The sequence below is a fragment of the Hypanus sabinus genome, chromosome 23 (genome assembly GCF_030144855.1).
Source record: "Hypanus sabinus isolate sHypSab1 chromosome 23, sHypSab1.hap1, whole genome shotgun sequence".
Classification (NCBI taxonomy): Eukaryota; Metazoa; Chordata; class Chondrichthyes; order Myliobatiformes; family Dasyatidae; genus Hypanus; species Hypanus sabinus.
Genome location: NC_082728.1, coordinates 58,624,519 through 58,647,774, shown reverse-complemented (window position 1 = coordinate 58,647,774; position 23,256 = coordinate 58,624,519). Strand labels below are relative to the sequence as shown.

At 41.9% G+C, this 23,256-nt stretch overlaps 1 protein-coding gene across 3 annotated transcripts in view; it reads left to right on the top strand.

Annotated features, from left to right (window-relative positions):
* LOC132380220 (ATP-dependent DNA helicase Q5-like) overlaps window positions 1-23,256 on the top strand; it is a 52,617-nt gene that overhangs the window by 1,745 nt on the left and 27,616 nt on the right. The window contains exons 2-7 of one of the 3 annotated variants that reach the window (XM_059948927.1): window positions 6,607-6,834; window positions 9,543-9,639; window positions 9,957-9,993; window positions 11,573-11,631; window positions 22,336-22,415; window positions 22,751-22,844. In XM_059948927.1, coding sequence (XP_059804910.1) covers window positions 6,698-6,834; window positions 9,543-9,639; window positions 9,957-9,993; window positions 11,573-11,631; window positions 22,336-22,415; window positions 22,751-22,844 — 504 coding nt within the window. In that variant the 5' untranslated portion in view covers window positions 6,607-6,697. Of the gene's footprint in view, window positions 1-6,606; window positions 6,835-9,501; window positions 9,640-9,956; window positions 9,994-11,572; window positions 11,632-22,335; window positions 22,416-22,750; window positions 22,845-23,256 lie in introns of those variants that run through there. The other 2 variants (XM_059948928.1, XM_059948929.1) reach the window with 2 other exon arrangements.

Here is a 23,256-nt window from a genome sequence, read left to right as displayed (position 1 = left end):
ATTGTCTAAGTACATATGTCACCATTTACAACCCTGAAATTCATTTTCTTGCAGGCATACACAATAAATCCATGATACTATAATAACCGTAATAGAATCAATGAAAGACTGCACCAGCTTGAGCATTTAACCAGTGTGCAAAAGACAACAAACACTGCAAATACAAAATAAAGAAATAATAATATTAAATAAATAAGCAATAAATATTGAGAACATGAGATAGAGAGTCCTTGAAAGTGAGTCCATAGGTTGTTAGAACAGTTCACTGATGGGGTAAGCAAAGTTGAGTGAAGTTATCACCTTTGGTTCAAGAGCCTAATGATTGAGGGGTAATAACTGTTCCTGAACCTGGCGTTGTGAGTCCCAAGACTCCTGTACCACTTTCCTGATGACAGCCGTAAGAAGAGATTGTCCTACTGGGTGGTGAGGGTCCCTAATGATGGATGCTGTTTTCCTGAGACACTGCTTCATGGAGATGTGTTCGATGGTGCGATCAGCTTTCCCTATGATGGACTGGACTGCATTCACTACTTTTTGTAGGATTTTCCATTCAAGGATGTTGGTGTTTCCATTACCTGGCTGTGATGCAGCCAGTCAAATACACTCCACCACACATATATAGAAGTTTATCGAAGTTTTAGGTGTCATGCTGAATCTTTGCAAACTCATAAGGAATAGAGGCGCTGCTGTGCTTTCTTTGGAAATACTCTTGCTTGCTGAGCCCAGGTCAAGTCCTTCAAAATAATAGCACTGAGAAATTTGAAGTTGCTGACCCTTTCCACCTCTGATCCTCCGGTGAGGACTAACTCACTTTTGCCTTCCTCCTCCTTCTGAAGTCAATAATCAGCTCCTTGGTCTTGTTGACATTGAGTTGTTGTGGCACCACTCTGCCAGATTTTCAATCTCCCTCCTATGTGCTGATCCATCGCCATCTTTTATTTGGCTTATGACAGTGGACTCTTATGCAAATTTGAATATCATATTGGAGTTGCGTTCAGCCTCACACTCATAAGTGTAAGGTGAGTAGAGTGGGGGGGTGGGGGTGGGAGGCTAAGCACAGCCTTGTGACGAATCTTTGCTGATGGAAATCATGGAGGAGATGTTGTTGCCAATTAGAACTGACTGGTGTCTGCAAATGAGGAAATGGAAGGAACCAGTTGCACAAGGAGGTATTGAGGCAAGAACTTGCTTATTGATTAGTTTTGAGGGGAAGATAGTATTGAATGTTGAGCTGTAGTTGATAAAGAGCATTCTGATGTGTGCATTTTGCTGTCCAGATTTTCCAAGGTTGACTGAAGAGCCACTGTGGACCTGTTGCTCCTGTAGGCAAATTGGAGCAGATCCAAGTGGAAGACAATGTTTTGTGTGGTCACTGAGCTGAGCATCTGTTCTGTGGGTAGCATGGCTTATTCTAACTGTTGCAAGTCACTTTGTCATGATTGGTTAGTTTAGAAACTGAAGCTCCCTCTTCCTTGGTTTAAGGTGAGCGGTGCACAATGCCATTGGGAAGGTCCAAAAATCAAGACCAAACTTTTCTCCATGTAGATTATGTTTGAATCATTAGATAACTCTGTTCCATCTTTTATATTTTATTAATTGAAATATTGATTCAAAATGTTGTCCATGATTATTTTTTTGAAAAAGTGAGGTGTTCAAAATTTGTACAATAGAAACCAACATGCAATGTTATTCTGATGGACATGTGATAATATGCTTCAAGAAGAAAACAGGCAGCATTTGATATGATGCTTTGTATGGCTGAGAAACTCCATCTCCCTTTTATTTCTCCCCCTGTATGCGGTGGACATACCAAGGCCAACCCTGTCTTCCTGCCTTCTTGCTATGTATTTTACAACTCCCACACGTGTCTGACTATGTTCTTACTCCAACTGCTCCTACTTACTGACCTGATAACCTTGTTTGTAACTTATCCCTTTAGTCTTTCAATTTTTTTGGAGCAACCAGTTTATCCTACTTTTTCTGACATGCATGCAAGTACAGCAGCGGTAAAAAGCAGGGATGAGAACCAGTAAGAGGAAAGTAGCTGAAAACACAGAATGGTGTAAGTGTAGTTACTACTGGCAGTTTTACAATTGCAATTAACAACACATTGTGGTTATTTTGACCAATAGATCTCTATGGCTCCACTCTTGCCACCATTCAGGACCCCAAACAGTCCTTCCAGGTGAGACAGTCCTTTCACTTGTGAATCAGTAGGTGTTACTTATTGCATCCAGTATTCCTAGTGTGACTTCCTCTACATTAATGAGACCCAATATGGTTTGGGAGAATCACTTTGCCAAACACCTTTGCTCTGACTGCCATAACAGTTTGGATCTCCCAATGGCCAGCCATTTTAAATCTACTCCCCAGCTCAATTAATGAATATAAACTGACATTGGAGATTCTCGTGTTAAAGAGCGGGTTCTAAGCACTTCTACTGTCAGTGCTCAGCTACTCCAGTCACCTGTACTTTGCTTGTGGGGTGATGCTCTGATGAAGACTCCATTAAGCTGAAATTTGAGTTTACATTTCTAACATCTTTATATCTGATTCATCACTATGAATCTTTACTATCTTATTTTAATTTTAGAAATAAAATGATTACCTTATTCTTTATAATATTGCCATTTCTTTAATAGCGTCTTTATCTTCTGCTCTCAGCATTGTTGCATTGGAACTTCTATATTCTCTGCTGTCTGGCTTTCACATAACATTGACAGGCGCTGTTAACGGCAGCTGATGTTCACACTGAGGAAGTGCTCTGTAACGAGCTGTTTGAGGTGCTGTTGGGCTCTGGCTGGAGAATATAGGAGCTGTGTTTGCTGTAGTTCAGCCCTAAGTGGCAAAGTTGAGTCTCACTAATGTAGAGGAAGTCACACTAGGAATACTGGATGCGATAAGTAACACCTACTGATTCACATGTGAAGGACTGCCTCACCTGGAAGGACTGTTTGGGGTCCTGTACGGTGGCAAGAGTGGAGGCACAGAGATCTATTGGTCAAAATAACCACATAACAAGATGGCGGCGCAACACAGTTTGCAGCAGCCTCTCCGGAGTTGATATCTGTTATTTGTTAAGCAGGGTGCCGTGCACAATCTTAATCTGATGAAAAATGAACGTGGGAACACGGAGGAACATCTGGAAATCTCCAGGAAGGCCTTCTTCGTTGCTGCTGCAGTTGTGAGGTCCAGGTCTCTGCTGGGAAGAACAGGCCCCCAGTCCTCGGGGTCGCATTGCTGGTGGCCGTTGGCGGGGGCGTCGTAGTGCACTCGGCAGAGGATGGTGCTCAGAGAGGCTGTGCCGGAGGGGATGGTCGGAAGTTCAGAGGTTCGATGGACTCGGAGTCTGCTGCTGTTGGGGCGCTTTCACTGTGTGCTGCGTCTGCGAGGCTGAGTCTGGCAGCGCCTTGGAAGTTCATAGCGGGGGCATTCCTTTCTGCCACCGGCGTGGGATGACGAGTCTGTTGGGATCCTGAGGACGTAGGGAAACTGTGTGGTGGTTTCTTATAGTCTTTTAACATCTTTGGACTATTTTTTGTGCCCATGGTCTGTTTTTTTAATCAATTATGGTATTGTTTGCACTGTTGTAACTATATGTTAACTATAACTATATGTAACTGGTTTTGTGTAGGTCTTGTAGCTTTAGTTTTTGGTTTGTTGGGTGGTAAAGTTGGTCTCCTGACTTGGTGTGTCTGGGTAGTCTTGTTTTGTCTGGTGGGTTTGGAGCTCCTTTCTGGGGAACACACTACGATGGTAGCGCGATATTAATATGCAGCAGCCTCTCCGGACTCTGGATTTGGGGATTGCCAAACGTTATATGGATTTTCTAGTGTAGTCTGTTTTGTCGAGTGCTTTTGTGATATCATTCTGGAGGAACGTTGTCTCATTTTTTTAACTGCATTGCATTTGTGGTTTCTAAATGACAATAAACTGAAGTGAAGTGAAGGACAAAGGCAGCTGTCACAGGCAAGGGCCAATGAAATGCATTATAATATTTTTCCAGCTATTTATGGGAATTTTATTGCAGTTAGCACAATGGTAGCATAGTCACTCTTGTATTGACCAACCTGAGTAACTATTTCTCTGCTGTATTGAAGGGATTAAATGGGAAAGGTAATTACTGCTGTGTCTGTTTCCTGCTGTGTATTACCAGCACAACACTTACAGTTCAGTGGATGTGAACCTACCTTTGCAGTGTAATACTCCAATTACATCAGGCCACTGTTTATTGATTACAGCTTGGTGTTCAAAACTGTAATTCTTTCAGTACTAATAACTAAGTTTCAAAACTAGGCCTCTGTACCTCCCTTTACATTTGAATCCTTGACTTCCTTATTGGGAGATGATCATGGTCAGTGCAGATCAGTAATAACATCTCCTTGTTGACAATCACTCAGATACACCTCAAGGATACATACTTAGCCCACTGCTCTACTCCCTCTACATGACTGTGTAGCTAAGCATAGCACAACAGCATCTATAAATTTGCTGATGATACCATTGATGTTGGTAGAATCTCAGATGCTGATGAGCAGGCTTAAGAGTGAGACTGGTCAGCTGGCTGATTGGTATCAACACAACAAACTCACACTTAATGTCAGCAAGACCACAGACTGATTGTTGCCTTCAGAAAGGGGAAGCTGGGAGAGCACGCACCAATTCTCATTGAGGAGTCACTGATGAAAAAGGTGACCAGCTTCAAGTTCCTGGCATCAAAATTTCAGAGAATCTGTTCTGGTCCAACACATTGATGCAGTCACATAAAAGTCATGGTAATGGCCTTGCAGCATTACAAATTTGAGAAGACTCATTATGTCATGAAAGACATTTCAAAAGATGCACAGTGGAGAACGTTCTGACTGGTTGATTCACAGCCTATAACCTTCTGGTGAAAGATTATAGCTGAGATCATATTTATCCATGCAATAATCTCTTTCAATTCTGTGCATTCTTAGTGTACGCCACATTGATATTTCACTGTGGTAAAGTACTGTATTTGTAAAAGAGCCTGCTATATCTGAATAGTAACATGTCTTGTTGGCACTGAGATACGGTATGTTTGTGTGGTCAACTGTATTCATGTTTAAACCTAGTATTTCCCTTTCTATCAAATCCAAGTTAAAATAGGTAACACTGCAATTTATAGGCCTCATTGAAAAACTGGATGACTGTCTGAATGAGAGTTAGAATATATTCCACAGGAACTTTGTATCCCCTCCTTTTCTTTCTGTACACCCATAGATGTGGCACCACCCATAGCTCCAATCTGCTAATTAAACTTACAGATGATACTACAGTGATTGGTCTTATTTCAAATAATAATGAGGCAGCCTACAGAGAAAAGTCATCACCTTGACACAGTAGTGTCAAAAAAACAATCTTTCCCTCAATATCGCAAAAACAAAGGAGCTGGTTGTGGATTACAGGAGGAATGGAGACAGGCATCAGTGGATCTGGGGTTGAGAGGGTGAACAGCTTCAAGTTCCTTCATATACACATCACTGAGGACCTCACTTGGTCTGTGTGGTGAAAAATGCACAGCACCTCAGATGGTTGAAGAAGTTCAGTATGAGTCTCCAAATTCTAAGGACTTTCTACAGAGGCACAATTAAAAGCATCCTGACTGGCTGCATCATTGCCTGGTATGGGAGTTGTACTTCCCTCAATCGCAGGGCTCTGCAGAGAGTCAGAGAGATGCAGACAGCTCAGTACATTTGTAGATGTGAAATTCCCACTATTCAGTACAGTTACAATGATCCGTAAGGATCATTGGGGTCTTGAGTCACCCCAACCACCAGCTGTTCCAGCTGCTATCATTCGGGAAAGGGTACTGCAGCATAAAAACGAGGACCAACAGGCTCCAGGACAGCTTCTTCCACCAGGCCATCAGACTGATTAATTCACACTGACACAATCGTATTTCTAAGCTATTGACAGTTCTGTACATATCTTACTGTACATACTATTTATTACAAATTGCTATAATTTGCACATTCAGATGGAGATGTAATGTAAAGATTTTTACTCCATGTATATGAAGGATGTAAGAAATGAAAGTCAATTCAATTCAATTTAGTTTTGTGAGTTTTATCATTGCAAGGTAGTTTGTCTTTGCTGGTTTCTCAGTTAACTGGGAAGAGAGGTGCTCAAGGTTGGTTAAGAATTAGACAAATATTTGAGCCTTGGCTAATAAAGTATTACAGACTTGAGAGTACTTGGTAGATATGTTTTTGTAAGTGGAAATCTTGCCATGCAACTCATGTATTTTGAATCATGGGTAACTGATATGTATGTATGGTAGCTGTTAGAGTGACTGACTCCTGATTGGTTTGTTAAAGCAGCAAAATGAGAAAACACCTGTTTGCATTAACAGTCTGAATTCTGCTTTTGTAGATACTTGACAAATGGCAGAGTTTATACCAGACTAGGGAAAACAGAGGAATGGTCTGGGTGGCGATAAACCCGAGGGATTTAGTATTTTTAGCCAGTCTGTTTTTAAATGTATATAGGATAAATGCTAGTCAGATTGGGTGTTTGTCAGGGTGCTTTTCTCCACAGGTCATTCAAATTTTTGATATCTGATTTTTTGACGTTTTGTGTAAGGTGTCGGCATGCAGCCATTGCCAAGTATTTTGGAGATGCAATTCCAATTTGTAATCAGGCATGCGATCACTGCAAAAATCCTGAGATTGTGATGAAACAGCTGGACTCCCTGCAGAGGCTTGACCTCAGCAAGGCTCAAGCATCGGCTACAACACCATCAGCTGCAGGACCATTCGGATACATCAGTGACCTGTATGAAGGGGGCAAAAAGGGTTACGGCTTTGAAAGGTAGGTTAACTATTGGAGAATTTACTGGAAACATCTAAAAGTGATATACTGGTAGTGTTGTTGACAAATGAATTTTGTAAGAAATAAGGCTAGTTAGAATTTGTGATGCTGCCAAGTGTATATTAAGAAAGCTTTCATTTGTTTATTTACTCATGCCCCATTTAAAAATATAATACGGATGCTTCACAATAAACAATGCTGCAACTTTAAAGTAAAACAACCTTGAGCATTGGCTATGCTCAGGTTTGTATGAAATGGTTCAGATGGTATGTGTTGGTTATTTAGTAAGTACCAAAGGATGGAATAGAAACCAAAAATGCTGGAAATGCTCAGTATTTTACATAGTATCTGTGAAGACAACAAGTCAGAGGTAATGTCTCAGGTTGATGATCTAGAAGTAGCACAAGTTATAAGTTAAACATGTTTTATGTTGCAGAGAAGAGGAAAAATGGAAATATGAAAAGGGAGTATCTGTGATTGGGTGACTAAGGGAGACTGACACAACTAGTGGTACTGGCTGGGAATGCTGAAATTACTAAGCAGGTCAGGTAGCATCCATAGAGAAAGGAGAATAATTCATAGAACAGACTGGCTATCTTTCATCAGTGTAGGCGGTAGCTTCAAGAATGCTGCCTGACTTGATTATTTCTAGCCTTATGTTCTATCTCAGACTTAGCAGCATCTGCTGTGGTTTGCTCCTCATAATTCTGGCTTTGGGCTCTTCTCTTTCTTCATTTTCATTCATCATCTCCTATTTTGTCTTTTCGTTCAGATCAGCTGCCATTAACAAGCTTCATCATGACGCGTCTCACTCTGTTGTTGATTCTGTTTCTTTCCTGTCTGACCTGATAATTTCCAGTGTTCTCAGCTGATGCCACTATTTGTGTCTTATAGCTCTGTTTTCACCCTTCTATGTTCTCTCCATCCCTTCCTTTCCTCTGCAGCTTAAAAGTATATCTGATATCCAGCTTATCTCAGCTCTGATAAATCATCATTGATCTGAAATGTCTCTCCACAGATACTACCTTACCTGCCACTTCCAGCATTTTCTCTTTTCATTTCAGACTTCCAGCACCTGCAGTATTTTGCCTTTTGAGTATGAAAGTTTGGAGCCTTTCATCAGCAGCACTGTTGGGTGAAGTATTCTGAGGAAAAAAATGGGCTAAAGTGGAAAAAATGTGGAGATCTTATGCCCAGTTTATGTCTTATTTAATTTAATGGAAGCATTGTCTTAACATTCCAAAGTAATGTTACAAAGTGATACTGAAATTATTACTCAAAGATACAGATTAGAATAACAGGATAATACAGCCTGGCAAAATGCTTCAGATCATCACCAAGATGACCAAGATCCCCTTCACTGTTTACAGTACCAGCTTCATCCCAATTCAGCATGCTGACCAAGCTGCTCATTTAAGATGGTCCCAGTAACCTGTGTTTGGCCCATGTCCCTCCAAACTTTTCCTCTCCAGGTACCTGTCCAAATGTCTTTTAAATGTTGTAATTATACCCGGCTCAACTCCTTCCTGTGGCAGCTCAGACTATATTTGCTTCACCCTCTGTGTGAAAAAGTTGCTCCTCAGATCCTTCTTAAACCTTTTTGATTTCGCCTTGAGCTTAGCCCTCTAGTTTATGATTCTGTTTCCCCAGTGGAAAAGCCTGTCCATCCACCCAAACCATGTTGTCGTGATTTTGTACACCTCCAACAGGTCGCCCCTTGCTCTCCAACGCTCCGAGAAGTGAAGCCCAAGCTTTCCCATGGCTATAATTCAGCCCTTCAAGCCTTGGCAATAATCTCCTAAATTTTCATTGCACTCTTTCCAGCTTAATGACATCCTTCCTAGAACTTCACACTATATCCAAATGCAGCCCCACTATCGCCTTGTATAATTGGTGCCCTGATTGATGAAGACCAACATCTTTACCACCCTGTCTATCTGTGATGGCATCACTTGTTCTGTTAGGACCATCTGTTCTATAACACACCCCAGTGCTCTACCAAACATGAGGAAATCTGCAGATGCTGGAAATTCAACAACACACACAAAATGCTGGTGAAACACAGCAGGCCAGGCAGCATCGATAGGGAGAAGCACTGTCGACATTTCGGGCTGAGACCCTTCGTCAGGACTAACTGAAAGGAGAGATAGTAAGAGATAAGTGCTCTACCATTCATTTTAAAGTTGTGCCCTGGATTCTGGATTGAATGTCATTTGCTATGCCTCAGCTCACCACCAAGATGATCAAGAGCCCCTTCACTGTTTACAATACATTCTTTGTACTTTGTGTCATTCTTTGTACTTTCTCTTCCAAATTGTTTATATGAATGATGAACACCATTCAGCCAGATTACAAACTTAATCTATGTCTGACCATTGCATCTGTGTGTGTGTGTGTGTCTCTTTGTGAACTTGTATGCTTTTCTTTGGAAAATCCTTGGGACCAGCAGCTTTGCTAATTGGTACAAAAACTGTGAAATGGAAATCAAAATAAATTAGTGAAGTCCAGCTTAAATTTTGAAAGACAAGATAATAGCAGGTTGAAGAGATGAGCTTTACACTGTCAAGTACATGTGTACACTTTATTTACTGGTTTTATTAGAATCTATGACATGAATGTACGTTGTGAGTGAGGTGAAATAACTTGAACAATAAAAGTGATTGGAAATTGACGATGGATATCTGCTCAGCTCAGTCTGTCTCTTTCAGATATGGGAATGAAGATGGCAGTGAATCAGATGGGGAAAGTGAGCACAGAAAGAAGGAATGGAATAAGTTTTATCAGAAACAGATGAAGCTGCGTAAGGTAAGGTTGATGTAGGAGTTGAATAACTTCAATTGAGTGCTTTGATTTTATTTAAGCATTCATTCAGTTGTTACAAGGCACTGAGTTAACAGTGAACTCTTCCGTTCCTCCTGAGTAAACAGTGGCTGTGTGACTGAGAAATACAGTCCAGTCAGTGAAAGCTTCCATCACACTCGTTTCAGTTACTTGGCCAAAGGGAGCAAATCCACAACAGTGGATTGGAAAGGAGAGAAGATGAGTGGATCGTGATGTATCAGTCCTTTGTTTTTGTTCTTCCTGTGCTAGCTAACTTTTAATCTATTTCCTTCTGTCTATAGAATGGGGAACCTGTAAAGGATGTCTTTGTACCACCAGGTGAGTTTGTGAGGGTTACGTTTATCTTTTAGTTGCAAGTTACATTGCTGGGTTTTGTACGCTTTTATTTTAAGAGAGATTCTGGAACTCCACCCTCGCTGTTGCAAAGCCAGCACAAGGGCTGCTGCTTGAGCAACCCTCGATGCTCAAAATAACACTAGAGCACTAGAAAAGAATTTCTGAACAGACAAATCCTCTGAAGTGAGTTATGTTCTTACCAAACTGTAAAATAAGCTTTTCATTCCTTTAGAACCATTTATTCCATTCAATGCATTTCCTGAGTCTTCTCCCAGCTAACCTTTTTTTTTACATACTCACTTGGCTTCCATTTTGAATGACTTGCCTCAGCCAAGCACATTGTCAAATTTTATTGTTGTAGAGTGGAAGATTTACTTTTAGACCCAAGCTCAATGTTGAACTTGCTTTATGCCAGTATAACATCAAACAGAATGGAAGGAAAGCATTTGGACAACTGTTCATGGCACTGTACATGTTCCTGTATTTATCAATGGTGCTGAGGTGAAGGTGGTTGAGAGCTTCAGGTTCCTAAATGTAAATGTCACCAGTTAGCTTGTCTTGGTCCAACCATGTAGACAATATGGCTGAGAAAGCATATTTCTTCAGAAGATTAAGGAAATTTGTCATGTTCCCATTGACCCTCATCAATTTTGTAGATCACCAGAAAAAGTGTCTTATCTGGATGTGTCATTCCTCTGTGTGAAATTGAAGAAATCGGTAGAAACAGTTCAGTCCTTCATGAAAACCAACCTCCCATCCATACACTCCGTCTACACTGTGATAAACAGTGAGGAGGATAGTAACAATCACAAGAGGGTACAGGTGGGTTACAAAGTGTCAGTTGTGATTTAATCCAGGAATGCAAATCGAGAGAATTAGAAGAGACATTTCTGCAGAAAGAATGAAAGACTAAATAATTAAATGGCATGGTTCTAAAGGACACAAGGAAAGAAAGTAACATGGAGGCACATGTACATAAACACTTGACTGTGGCAAGACATGTTGAGAGGGTAGATGTGGAGAAACCGGAATTCCTGTAGACAGAGGAATGCTATTATACGTCAAGACTGCTCAGGGTTATATACAGTATGTTTCAACGAATTCCCTCTTGCTTTTCTAAATTTCAATGGCTAAACACAAAGCCTGTCCAATCTGCTCATTCCACAGGTGGCTATGGAGGCCAGGTCATTGGGTGTATTTCCAGTGGAGGTTGATGTGTTCTTGATTAATTAGGGCATGAAGGCAGGAGAATGGGGTTGAAGACTGATGAATCAGCCACAATGAAATGGTGGAGCAGACTCCATGGCCGAATGGTCTAATTCTGTTCCTATGTTTTATGGTCTTATGGTCTAAATTGGGTTCCCAACGTGGAGTCCGCAGACCCCTTGGTTAATGATAGAGGTTCATGGTATTTAAAAAAAAAAGGTTGAGAACACCTGGTTTAAATGATTGCCCATTTAGCATAACTCAAAGCCCTGCTTATCTATAAACTTGTGGCAATAAGAGCTGTCTCTCCCATCAGCTGAGCATTAATGATATTCCATACTTATTTTCTGTTAAGACCTTGACTGTCCCCTCCGTGATGCAGCCAATCAAAAAATACCTAAGCTCTCTGTCAAGGTAAGGACTAGAATTGTAGTAATTAGTCTCCTTCAGGAATAAAATAGAAAATTAAAGAACTATTTCAACAATGCACTGTTCAAAGCAACTGTTCAAATTCATTGTGTACTGTACAGGGTGGACATTTTGTACTGTGATAATTATTTATTGAGACTGTTTGGATATGAGCATAATGCTCTTGCTTATCCATTTCTAAAAAGGATATTTGCTAGAGTTTGGAACAAAAAGTTTGGAAGCTGAAAGAACTTAGCCAGTCAAGCAGCAAAAAGATGAGGCAAAAGATGTAATTCTATGCTTCAGGTCAGGAACTTGTGATCTTTACAGATGCTGCTTGAATTGCTGTGTTCTTCCAAAATTTTTTATGAAGTGTTGATTCCACACATTGCCTTTCTATTAGTCAGTGATCTGTTGGGAATAATTTGAGAATAGATTTTCTGTTTCAGACCAATTAAGAGTTGCCACTGTCACACTTAATTATTAAGTTGTTAACAAAAAGAACAACAATGAAGAACCTTGACAAATTTCTTTTTCTTGAGTTTGTTGAGGAAATTGTATCCAGAGTTGATGGGAGCCAGCTGGCGTGTTGTACTTTGAGGCATTCAACCATGGGCACCATGGTAGCATAGTGGTTAGCATAGCTTGGGGTATTCTGGAGGTTGAAGTTCAATTCCAGTGCCATTGTGTAAGGGGTTTTTACATCTTCCCTATGAAAAGGGTGGGGTTTCCTCCAGGTCCTCCGCTTTCCTTCCATAGTCCAAGTAGATTAATTGGCCAGTGTAAATTGTTTCATGATTGGGTTTTTCAGGGGTTGCTGGGGCAGCGCAGCTCGAAGGACCAGAAGGGCCTATTTCATGTGGTATTGCTAAATAAATAAAGTGCCTCACAAAGGGTTACATCACCAGTTGAGAACCTACAATACTGGAAATAATCCTGTGGATAAACAGGCAGGAAGCAGTGAGGAGTTATTTTAGGAGTAATTACTGGCCAACAAACTGTGTGACCAGTGGGAGTAATGTGGAGCAGTGCTGAATCAGAATCAGGTCTGATATTACTGGCATATGTGATGAAATTTGCTGTTATACGGCAGCAATACATTGCAATGCATAGTAAAAACTGTAAATTAGAGTAAGAAGTAAATATTAAAAAGGTAAAATTAATAAGTAATGCAAAAAGAGGAGAAAAAAAGTAGCGAGGTAGTGTTCATGGGTTCAATGTCCATTCAGAAATCTGATGGGAGAGAGGAAGAGGCTATTCCTGGATTGTAGAGTGTGTGTTTAGGCTCCTGTACCACCTCCCCGATGGTAACAATGAGAAGAGAATATGTCCAGAGTGATGGGATCCTTCGTGATGGATGCTGCCTTTTTTTTTGAGACATCTCTCATTGAAGATGTTCTGGATGCTGGAGAGGCTATGTCCATTATGGAACTGACTGAATTCACAACTTCCTGCACCATATTTTAATCCTGTGCAGTGCCCTCCCCTGGCCCCCCCTTCCAATACAAGACAGTGATGCAGTAGCCAGTTAGAATGCTCTCCACGGTACATGTGTAGAAATTTGTGAGTGTCTTTGGTGACATACCATATCTCCACAAACTCCTAATGAAATATAACCGCTGTTGTGCCTTCTTTATAAATACTTTGGTGTGTCAGGCCCAGGATAGATCCTCAGAGATACTGACACCCAAGAGCTTGAAATGGCTCACCCTTTCCACTTCTGATCCCTCTGAGGGCTGGTATCTGTTCCCTTTCTGAATTCCACAATCAATTCTTTCGTCTTTTTTGTGCTGCAACACTACTCAACCAGCTGATCTAGCTTACTTCTGTACGCCTTCTCATCAGCATCTGAAATTCTGCCAACAATAGTTGTGTAGTCAGCAAATTTACAGATGATATTTGAGCTGTGTATAGCCACACAGCCATGTGTGTAGAGAGAGTAGAGCAGTGGGAAAAGCACACCTCCTTGAGGTGAGCCAGTGTTGATTATCATTGAGGTGGAGATGTTATTTCCATCTTGCATAGACTTCTGGTGAGGAAGTTGGAAATCCAGTTGCAGAGTGAGGTGCAGAGGACCAGATTATAGAGTTTTTTTTGATCAGAACTGTAGGAATGATTGTGAATGGTTGTGCACCATTTGGGCCTGTCGTCTTGCAAAGCCTCTGAGACACAGATCACTGGGTCACTGGAAGCTACAGGAATCCTCACAGCTGTAGTTTTACTCTCTCTTTCAAAGCATGTATAAAAGGCGTGAACTCATCTTGAAGTGAAGCAGGACTGTCATTCATGATGTTAGGTTTTGCTTTGAGGAAGTAATCGCCTGTAAACCCCGCCAGAGTTGACGTACAGTTAAAGTCAGAAGTTTACATACACATTAACCAAATACATAATTCCTGATATTTAATCCTAGTAAATGTTCCCTGTCTTGGGTTAGTTTGGATCACTACTTTAAGAATGTGTAATGTCAGAATAATAGTAGAGAGAATGATTTGCTTCAGTCTTTATTTCTTTCACTGCTTTCCCAGTGGGTCAGAAGTTTACATTCACTTTGTTAGTATTTGGTAGCATTGACTTTAAATTGTTTAACTTGTGTCAAACATTTTGGGTAGCTTTCCATAACCTTCTCACTGTCAGTTACATAGAGAAACATGGAAAACCTACAATACAATACAGGCCCTTCAGCCCACAAAGTTGTGCCAAACATGTCCCTACTTTAGAAATTGCTAGGCTTACCTATAGCCCTCTTATTTTTCCAAGCTCTGTGTACCTATCCAAAAGTCTCTTAAAAGACCCTATCATATCCGCCTCCAGCACCGTTGTTGGCAGCCCATTCCACGCACTCACCACTCTGAGTAAAAAAACTTACCCCTGACATCTCCTCTGTACCTACTCCCCAGCACCTTAAACCTGTGTCATAGAAATATAGAAAACCTACAGCACAATACAGTCCCTTCGGCCCACAAAGTTGTGCTGAACATGTCCTTACCTTAGAAATTACTAGACTTACCTATAGCCCTCTATTTTACTAAGCTCCATGTCCCTGACGTCTCCTCTGTATCTACTCCCCAGCACCTTAAACCTATGTCCTCTTGTGGCAACCATTTCAGCCCTGGGAAAAAGCCTCTGACTATCCACACGATCAATGCCTCTCATCATCTTATACACCTCTATCAGGTCACCTCTCAACCTCCGTTGCTCCAAGGAGAAAAGGCCGAGTTCTCTCAACCTATTCTCATAAGACACATGCTCCTCAATCCAGGCAACATCCTTGTAAATCTCCTCTGCACCCTTTCTATTGCTTCCACATCCTTCCTATCTTTCTTAAGCACAGAGTCAACCTGCTTTGAGCGTCCTATGGACTCAGACCCCAAGATCCCTCTGATCCTCCACACTGCCAGGAGACTTACCATTAATACTATATTCTGCCATCATATTTGACCTACCAAACTGAACCACTTCACACTTATCTGGATTGAACTCCATCTGCCACTTCTCAGCCCAGCTTTGCATCCTATCAATGTCCTGCTGTAACCTCTGACAGCCCTCCACACTATCCACAACATCTCCAACCTTTGTGTCATCAGCAAACTTACTAACCGATCCCTCCACTTCCTCATCCAGGTCACGAAGTGTAAGAGTCCCAGAACAGATCCCTGCGGCACTCCACTGGTCACCACCCTCCATGCAGAATATGACCCGTCTACAACCATCCTTTGCCTTCTGTGGGCAAGCGAGTTCTGGATCCACAAAGCAATGTCCCCTTGGATCCCTTGCCTCTTTACTTTCTCAATAAGCCTTGCATGGGGTACCTTGTCAAATGCCTTGCTGAAATCCATATACACTACATCTGCTGCTCTTTCTTCATCAATGTGTTTAGTCACATCCTCAAAAAAAATTCACTCAGGGTCGTAAGGCACGACCTGCCCTTATAAAGCCATGCTGACTATTCCTAATCATATTATACCTCTCCAAATGTTCATAAATCCTGCCTCTCAGGATCTTCTCCATCAACTTACCAACCACTGAGGTAAGACTCACTGGTCTATAATTTCCTGGGGTATCTCTACTCCCTTTCTTGAATAAAGGAACAACATTCGCAATCCTCCAATCCTCTGGAACCTCTCTTGTACCCATTGATGATGCAAAGGTCATTACCAGAGGCTCAGCAATCTGCTCCCTCACCTCCCACGGAAGCCTGGGGCACATCTCATCCTGTCCCAGCGACTTAACGACTTGATGCTTTCCAAAAGCTCCAACACATCCTCTTTCTTAATACCTACATGCTCAAGCTTTTCAGTCTGCTGCAAGTCAACACTATTATCATCAAGATCCTTTTCCATAGTGAATACTGAAGTAAAGTATTCATTAAGTACCTCTTCCATTTCCTCCGGTTCCATACATACTTTCCCACTGTCACACTTGATAGGTCCTATTCTTTCATGTCTTAACTTCTTGCTCTTCACATACTTGTAGAATGCCTTGGGGTTTTCCTTAATCCTAGCTGTCAAGGCCTTCTCATGGCCCCTTCTGGCTCTCCTAATTTCCTTCTTAAGCTCCTTCCTGTTAGCCTTATCTTCTAGATCTCTAACATTGCCTAGCTCTCTGAACCTTGACTAGATTTATTGCAACGGTTCCTGTACCCTACCATCACTTCCCTGTCTCATTGGAATGTACCTATACAGAACTCCACACAAATATTCCCTGAATGTTTGCCACATTTCTTCTGGAATTCCCCTTACTCCAATTAAACGCTTTTCAAACTTGCCTGTTCCTATCTCTCTCCTATGCCATTGTAAAGGAGACAGAATTATGATCACTATCTCCAAAATGCTCTCCCACTGAGAAGATCTGACACCTGACCAGATTAATTTCCAAATACCAAATCAAGTACAGCCTCTCCTCTTGTAGGCTTATCTATTTATTATGTCAAGAAACCTTCCTGAACACACCTAACAAACTCCACCCTATCTAAACCCCTTGCTCTCATGCCAATCGATATTTGGGAAATTAAAATCTCCCATCACGACAACTCTGTTATTATTACATCGTTCCAGGATCTGTTTCCCTATTTGCTCCTCGATACCCCTGTTACTATTGGGCGGCCTATAAAAAACACCCAGTAAGGTTATTGACCCCTTCCTGTTCTTAACTTCTACCCACAGAGACTCCGTAGACAATTCCTCCATGGCGTCCACCTTTTCTGCAGCAGTGCCACTATCTCTGATCAACAGTTCCACTCACCCACCTCTTTTACCTCCCTCCCTGTCCTTTCTGAAACATCTAAAACCTGGCACTTGAAGTAACCAGTCCTGTCCCCGAGCCATCCAAGTCTCTGTAATGGCCACCACATCACATCTCCAAGTACTGGTCCACGATCTAAGCTCATCGGCTTTGTTCACAGCACTCCTTGCATTAAGATTGACACATCTCAAACCTTCGGTCTGAGCGCAGCCCTTCTCTGATCACCTGCCTATCCTCCCTCTCGCACTGTCTACAAGCTTTCTCTATTTGTGAGCCAACCTCCTCTTCCTCAGTCTCTTCAATTCAGTTCCCACCCCCCCACCCCCAACAATTCCCAGTTGCCTTAGCAAACCTCCCTGCCAGGATATTGGTCCCTCTGGGATTCAAGTGCAACCCGTCCTTTTGTACAGGTCACACCTGCCCCAAAAGAGGTCCCAATGGTCCAGAAATCTGAATCCCTGCCCCCTGCTCCAATCCCTCAGCCACGCATTTATCCTCCACCTCACTCTATTCCTGCAACGCACTGTTGCATGGCACAGGCAGTAATCTTGAGATGTCTGCCTTTGGGGTCCTGCTTCTCAACTTCCTTCCTAACGCCCTATAGTCTGTGTTCAGGATCTCCTCCCTCCTCCTACCTATGTCATTGGTACTAATAAGTACCACGACATCTGGCTGTTCTCCCTCCCACTGCAGGATATCTTGGATGCAATCTGAAATATCCCGAACCCTGACACCTGGGAGACAAACTACTATCCAAGTTTCTTTCCTGCGACCACAGAATCGCCTGTCTGATCCCCTAACTATAGAGTACCCTGTCACTACTGCCTTCTTCTTCCTTTCCCTACCCTTCAGAGCCACAGGGCCAGACTCTTTGACAGAGGCATGGCCACTGTTGCTTCCCCCAGGTAGGGTGTTCCCCCCCCCCCCCAACAGTACTGAAACAGGGGTACAGCCACAGGGGTACTCTTTGAAAAGTTGCTGGAATTTTGTTCCATTCCTCCAGACAGAGCTGGTGTAACCGAGTCAGGTTTGTAGGCCTCCTTGCTCGCACATGCTTTTTCAGTTCTGCCCACAAATTTTCTATCGGATTGAGGTCAGGGTTTTGTGATGGCCACTCCAATACCTTGACTTTCTGGTCCTTAAGCAATTTTGCCACAACTTTGGAGGTATGCTTGGGGTCATTGTCCATTTGGAAGACCCCTTTTGTGATCGAGCTTTAAGTTCCTGGCTGATGCCTTGAGAACGCAAACACGAGGAAATCTGCAGATGCTGGAAATTCAAGCAACACACACAAAATGCTGGTGGAACACAGCAGGGCAGGCAGCATCTATAGGAAGAAGTACAGTCGACATTTCGGGCCAAGACCCTTCGTTCAGGACTGACTGAAAGAAAAGATATTAAATGATTTGAAAGTGGAAGAGTGAGGAGGAGATCCAAAGTGATAGGAGAAGACTGGAGGGGGTGGGGTGAAGCTAAGAGCTGGAAAGGTGATTGGCAAAAGGGATACAGAGCTGGAGAAGGGAAAGGATCATGGGATGGGAGGCCTAGGGAGAAAGAAAGGGGGAGGGGAGCACTAGATGAACTGACAAGGAGTGATTGTGAGAGGGACAGAGAGAAAAAAGAAAGAGAGAAAAGATAAAATGGGGGTGGGGAGAGGAGAGATAAATAAATAAGGGATGTGGTAAGAGGGGAGGAGGGGCATTAACGGAAGTTAGAGAAATTAATGTTCATGCCATCAGGTTGGAGGCTACCCAGACGGAATGTAAGGGGTTGTTCCTCCAACCTGAGTGTAGTTTCATCTTGACAGTAGAGGAGGCCATGGATAGACATATCAGAATGGGAATGGGACATGGAATTAAAATGTGTGGCCACTGGGAGATCCTGCTTTCTCTGGCGGAGAGAGCGTTGGTAATGGTCTCCCAGTCTTGAGATGTTGCTTCAATATATCCACATTATTTTCCTTCCTCATGATGCCATCTATTTTGTGAAGTGCACCAGTCCCTCCTGCAGCAAAGCACCCCCACAGCATGATGCTGCCACTCCCATGCTTCACGGTTGGGATGGAAAAGCCTCACCCTTTTTCCTCCAAGCATAACAATGGTCATTATGGCCAAACAGTTCAATGTTTGTTTCATCAGACTAGAGGACATTTCTGCAAAAAGTAAGATCTTTGTCCCCATATGCACTTGCAAACTGTAGTCTGGCTTTTTAATGGCAGTTTTGGAGCAGTGGCTTCGTCCTTGCTGAGCAGCCTTTCAGGTTATGTTGATATAGGACTCGATTTACTGTGGATACTTGTCTACCTGTTTCCTCCAGCATCTTCACAAGGTCCTTTTCTGTTGTTCTGGGATTCATTTGAACTTTTGGTGCCAAAGGACGTTCATCTCTGGGAGGCAGAATGCGTCTCCTTCCTGATGTGACGGCTGCATGGCCCCATAGTGTTTATACTTGCATACTATTGTTTGTACAGATGAATGTGGTACCTTCAGGCATTTGGAAATTGCTCCCAAGGTTGAACCAGACTTGACTTTATTTTCTGACCTCAATCCGATAGAAAATTTGTGGGCAGAACTGAAAAAGCATGTGTGAGCAAGGAGGCCTACAAACCTGACTCGGTTACACCAGCTCTGTCTGGAGGAATGGAACAAAATTCCAGCAACTTACTGTGAGAAGCTTGTGGAAGGCTACCGAAAACATTTGACCCAAGTTAAACAATTTAAAGTCAAGGCTACTAAATACTAACAAAGTGTATGTAAACTTCTAACCCACTGGGAATGTGATGAAAGAAATAAAAGCTGAAATAAATCATTCTCTCTACTATTATTCTGACATTTCACATTCTTAAAATAGTGATCCTAACTGACCTAAGACAGGGAATGTTTTCTAGGATTAAATGTCAGGAATTGTGTAAAACTGAGTTTAAATGTATTTGGTTAAGGTGTATGTAAACTTCTGACTTCAACTGTACATCTGATTCTGCCTCTAACCTCAATCAGAATAGTTCTTTTTCTCTTGAGATGGCTCTCTGTAAGTCGTACCTGGTGTTCTTGTATATTCCTGGATCACTAGACTCAAATGCTATGGATATAAAGTTAGCAGACTACTAATCTCTTTCTTCAACCATGGCTCTTGATTCTGTATGGTATGTTCTTGTAGGCACACACATTGACCAGTCTACTGACTGAAAGCAGTCCTGTAAATGCTCCTCCGACCCCCTTCTCCATATCTTCTTGGTCCTCTCTACTGGTACTGCAGTCTTCAGTCTCTGCCTATACTTGGGGAGTATAAGTGCAGTCAGGTGATCAGATTTTCCAAAGTGTGCGCATTGAGTGGCATGGTAAGCGTTCTTGATGGTGTTTTAACAGTGCTCCATTGTGTTGGCTCCTCTGATTTCATAAGTGGTGGTTATTATTTAGGGAATTTTTCAAGCTGGCCTATTTAAAATCATCTAAAATGATGGGAAAGGCATGAGAGTGTGCTGTTTCACGCTTGTTAATTATGTTGCTCAGTTCTGGAGCCTGTTTGATACTTGCCTGAGGCAGTTAAAATGGACAACACTTGATCGTTAGATGTTCCAGGTCGCAGGTGGAGGACTGGGACAAAACTGCCACATTTGTACACCACAAGGAGTTCATCAAAGAATACTCCACCTCTTCTGCCTTTGAATGACTCAGCAGTTCTATCTTGGCAGTGAATCGTAAAGCCAGTGAGCTATATCGCTGCATCCAGAATGGCAGAGGGTAGCCAAATCTCCATGAAACAAAAAACGCAGCAGTCTCTGTTCCTATGGTTCAGCAGTCTTGCTCTGAGGGCTTCTAATTTATTTTCCAGAGACAATATGTTTGCTAGCAGAATAGACAGTAGTGCAAGTTGGAACCATTTTCTCCTTAAATTAACTTTTCATCCAGCGCAGCATTCTCTTTTCCACTATCTTAAAGGGGAACCGTATTTGTCACTGAAGACTGCCATCCAAGATTCGTCAACTTTCAGTAGTGATAGATTTTTTAACTGCCTGAAATTGATGTTAGTGCACTGTCCATGGCTGTAGCTGTGGATTTCAGCTATAGCAGCCGGCAATGGGATTATTTGAAGATTTCCATAGGAGTTGCTGGAACAACCTATTGTCTTAATGGCACCACCAGAAACTGCCTTTAACTATAAATGTAACTATAACTGTTTATAATACATTAATTACCTGGAGGAAGGAAGTCAAATTTGCTGATGACACAAAAATTGATGGCGATACAAAAATTGATGGCAAGACAAATGAGGAAAGTGTGAACAGACCAATATGGTGTTAAGTGAATGTCCAAATGTCTGGCATATCTAGGAAGCTGAAATTCATTTTGAAAGGAAGAATGAAGCATTTGTTCAATGGAAAGTATTGTTTCAATGGAGACAAATTGCTTAAAGCTGCCGTACAAAGTAATTTGGGGAATGAAATAGAAAGCTAGTACATGAGTAATAGGAAAGCTAATGGTAAGGTGGCCCTGATTTCATGGGTGTTGTATAAAAGTGGGGAAGTCTAAATTCAACTGTACAAGGTACCCATGAAACCTCATCCAGAGAACTTAAATCATTTTGGATCTCCTGCTTAAGGAAAGATCGTGAATGTGGTGCAGAAGGTCTGTTCAGATTAATTGGGGACACAAGGGAAAGTTAAGCTGATGGGACTCTTATAAGAATAATAAGAAGCGACCCTATTAAAGCAAATAAGATTCTTAGGGGGCGAGGCAGAGTAAACGCTGAGAGCAGGTTTCAGAATAAAGAATATCCATTTACACTGAGCTGTAGGTGTTTTGAGCTGCTTGACAGAGACAGATATAGAGAAGAATCCTTGGGTTTATCTAAAGCCAAGGTATATTTCTAATCAGAAAGGGAATCAAAGATTACAGAGGGAGAATCAGTAATGTGGGTTTGAGGAATGTCAGATCAGCCGTGAATGAATTGAATTGTAGAGTAGGTTGAGGGTCTGAATGGTCTGTTGCTGCTTATCCCTAGTTGGAGCGTGCATAAGCCCATGAGGGATCTCAGTGTTAACCCTCAACTGAAAAAGTTGGAATTATTTCCTTTGGATTATAGATTGATAGGATATTTGTTGGAAGTGTATGAGAACATGGATTGTTTTAAGAGGAGAAGGAGAACTATCCCACTGGTAGGTATTTCCTGGACAAAGATGTAAGGGAGATGAAGGGAAGACATTTTATGCAATGAATATTTATGGTCTGGAATTTATTACCTGTGGAAATGGTGGAGACAGTGTTTTTAAAGGGAATATATTCTGCAGTATTTGAAAGGAAGAATTTCCAGGGTTATGGGAGAGTTGGATGATGTGATTTCTGCACCTGATAGGTATTCTGGACCAAATGAATACCTTTTGTACTGCAGTTACTATATGACACTGCTGAATGCCAAGTTTTTACACTAAATGTTTTGGCTTTCTTCTATGCATCGGTGGCTGGGTACCAGGCACGAGAACATTGTCTCCACATGCTGGAGGAGGCACTGACCAAGAATAAAGGGACGGAAGTCACCAAAGCAGACCAAAGGTAGGTAACCGATTCGAAACCTTGCACCCATTTTCCACTTAAAGCAAATATCAATGAGTGTGGGGAGAGTTTCAATAAATGGGCTGTTGAGTATTTGCATAAGAATTTACGAGTCTTAAGTTTGTGCCATAACTTGTCTTCCTTTCTCAAAACAGTTAAATCCCATATCCATGAGACCTTTTCCTTGCTGTGTCATTTTGTCTTCCTATTTCTCCCCACCCTCTCTCCCCTCCCCTTCTCCCTTCACACTCACCCCCTCTCTCCTCTCTTGTAACACAAATATATATAAAATGTTAAATGTCTACTGATGCTACTATCTCCTCTCCCAATATCAGGGCTGACCCCCACTCATGTGCCATACAGATGGAACATGAAGCTTTCAAAACCAGCAAAATGGCTAATTTGTATAAAGCAGTTGTACTCCGAAAGGTAAGGAAACTAAACGATGCCTTTTTAATACATTTTCATACATTGTGACTTTCTAAGTATATTCACTATCATAGTCGATTCATTGCAGTTAATGTGTACAATTCACTCAGCACTTCTCCCTTGGATACATTCAACCACTCTGAAACTAGGATATCCAGGTTTGGATGTTCCGGGTGATGGTGTTCGTTTTACCAAATGCGACTTGAGCTACAGTGCTCCTTTTCTCTCTTTCTAGTTTATTATGGAACAACTCAGTTTCAAACCAAGAGCCTTGTTCTCCTTATCAGCCTCTTTCCCTGGCATGAGAGTTTTGTTCTCCACTTGTCAGTTTGTCTTGGTAGAAGTTCAGTATTTGAAGAGCAAATGCTGTCATTCTCAACGTGCAGAAACAATTACAGCCTCTTGCTCAAGT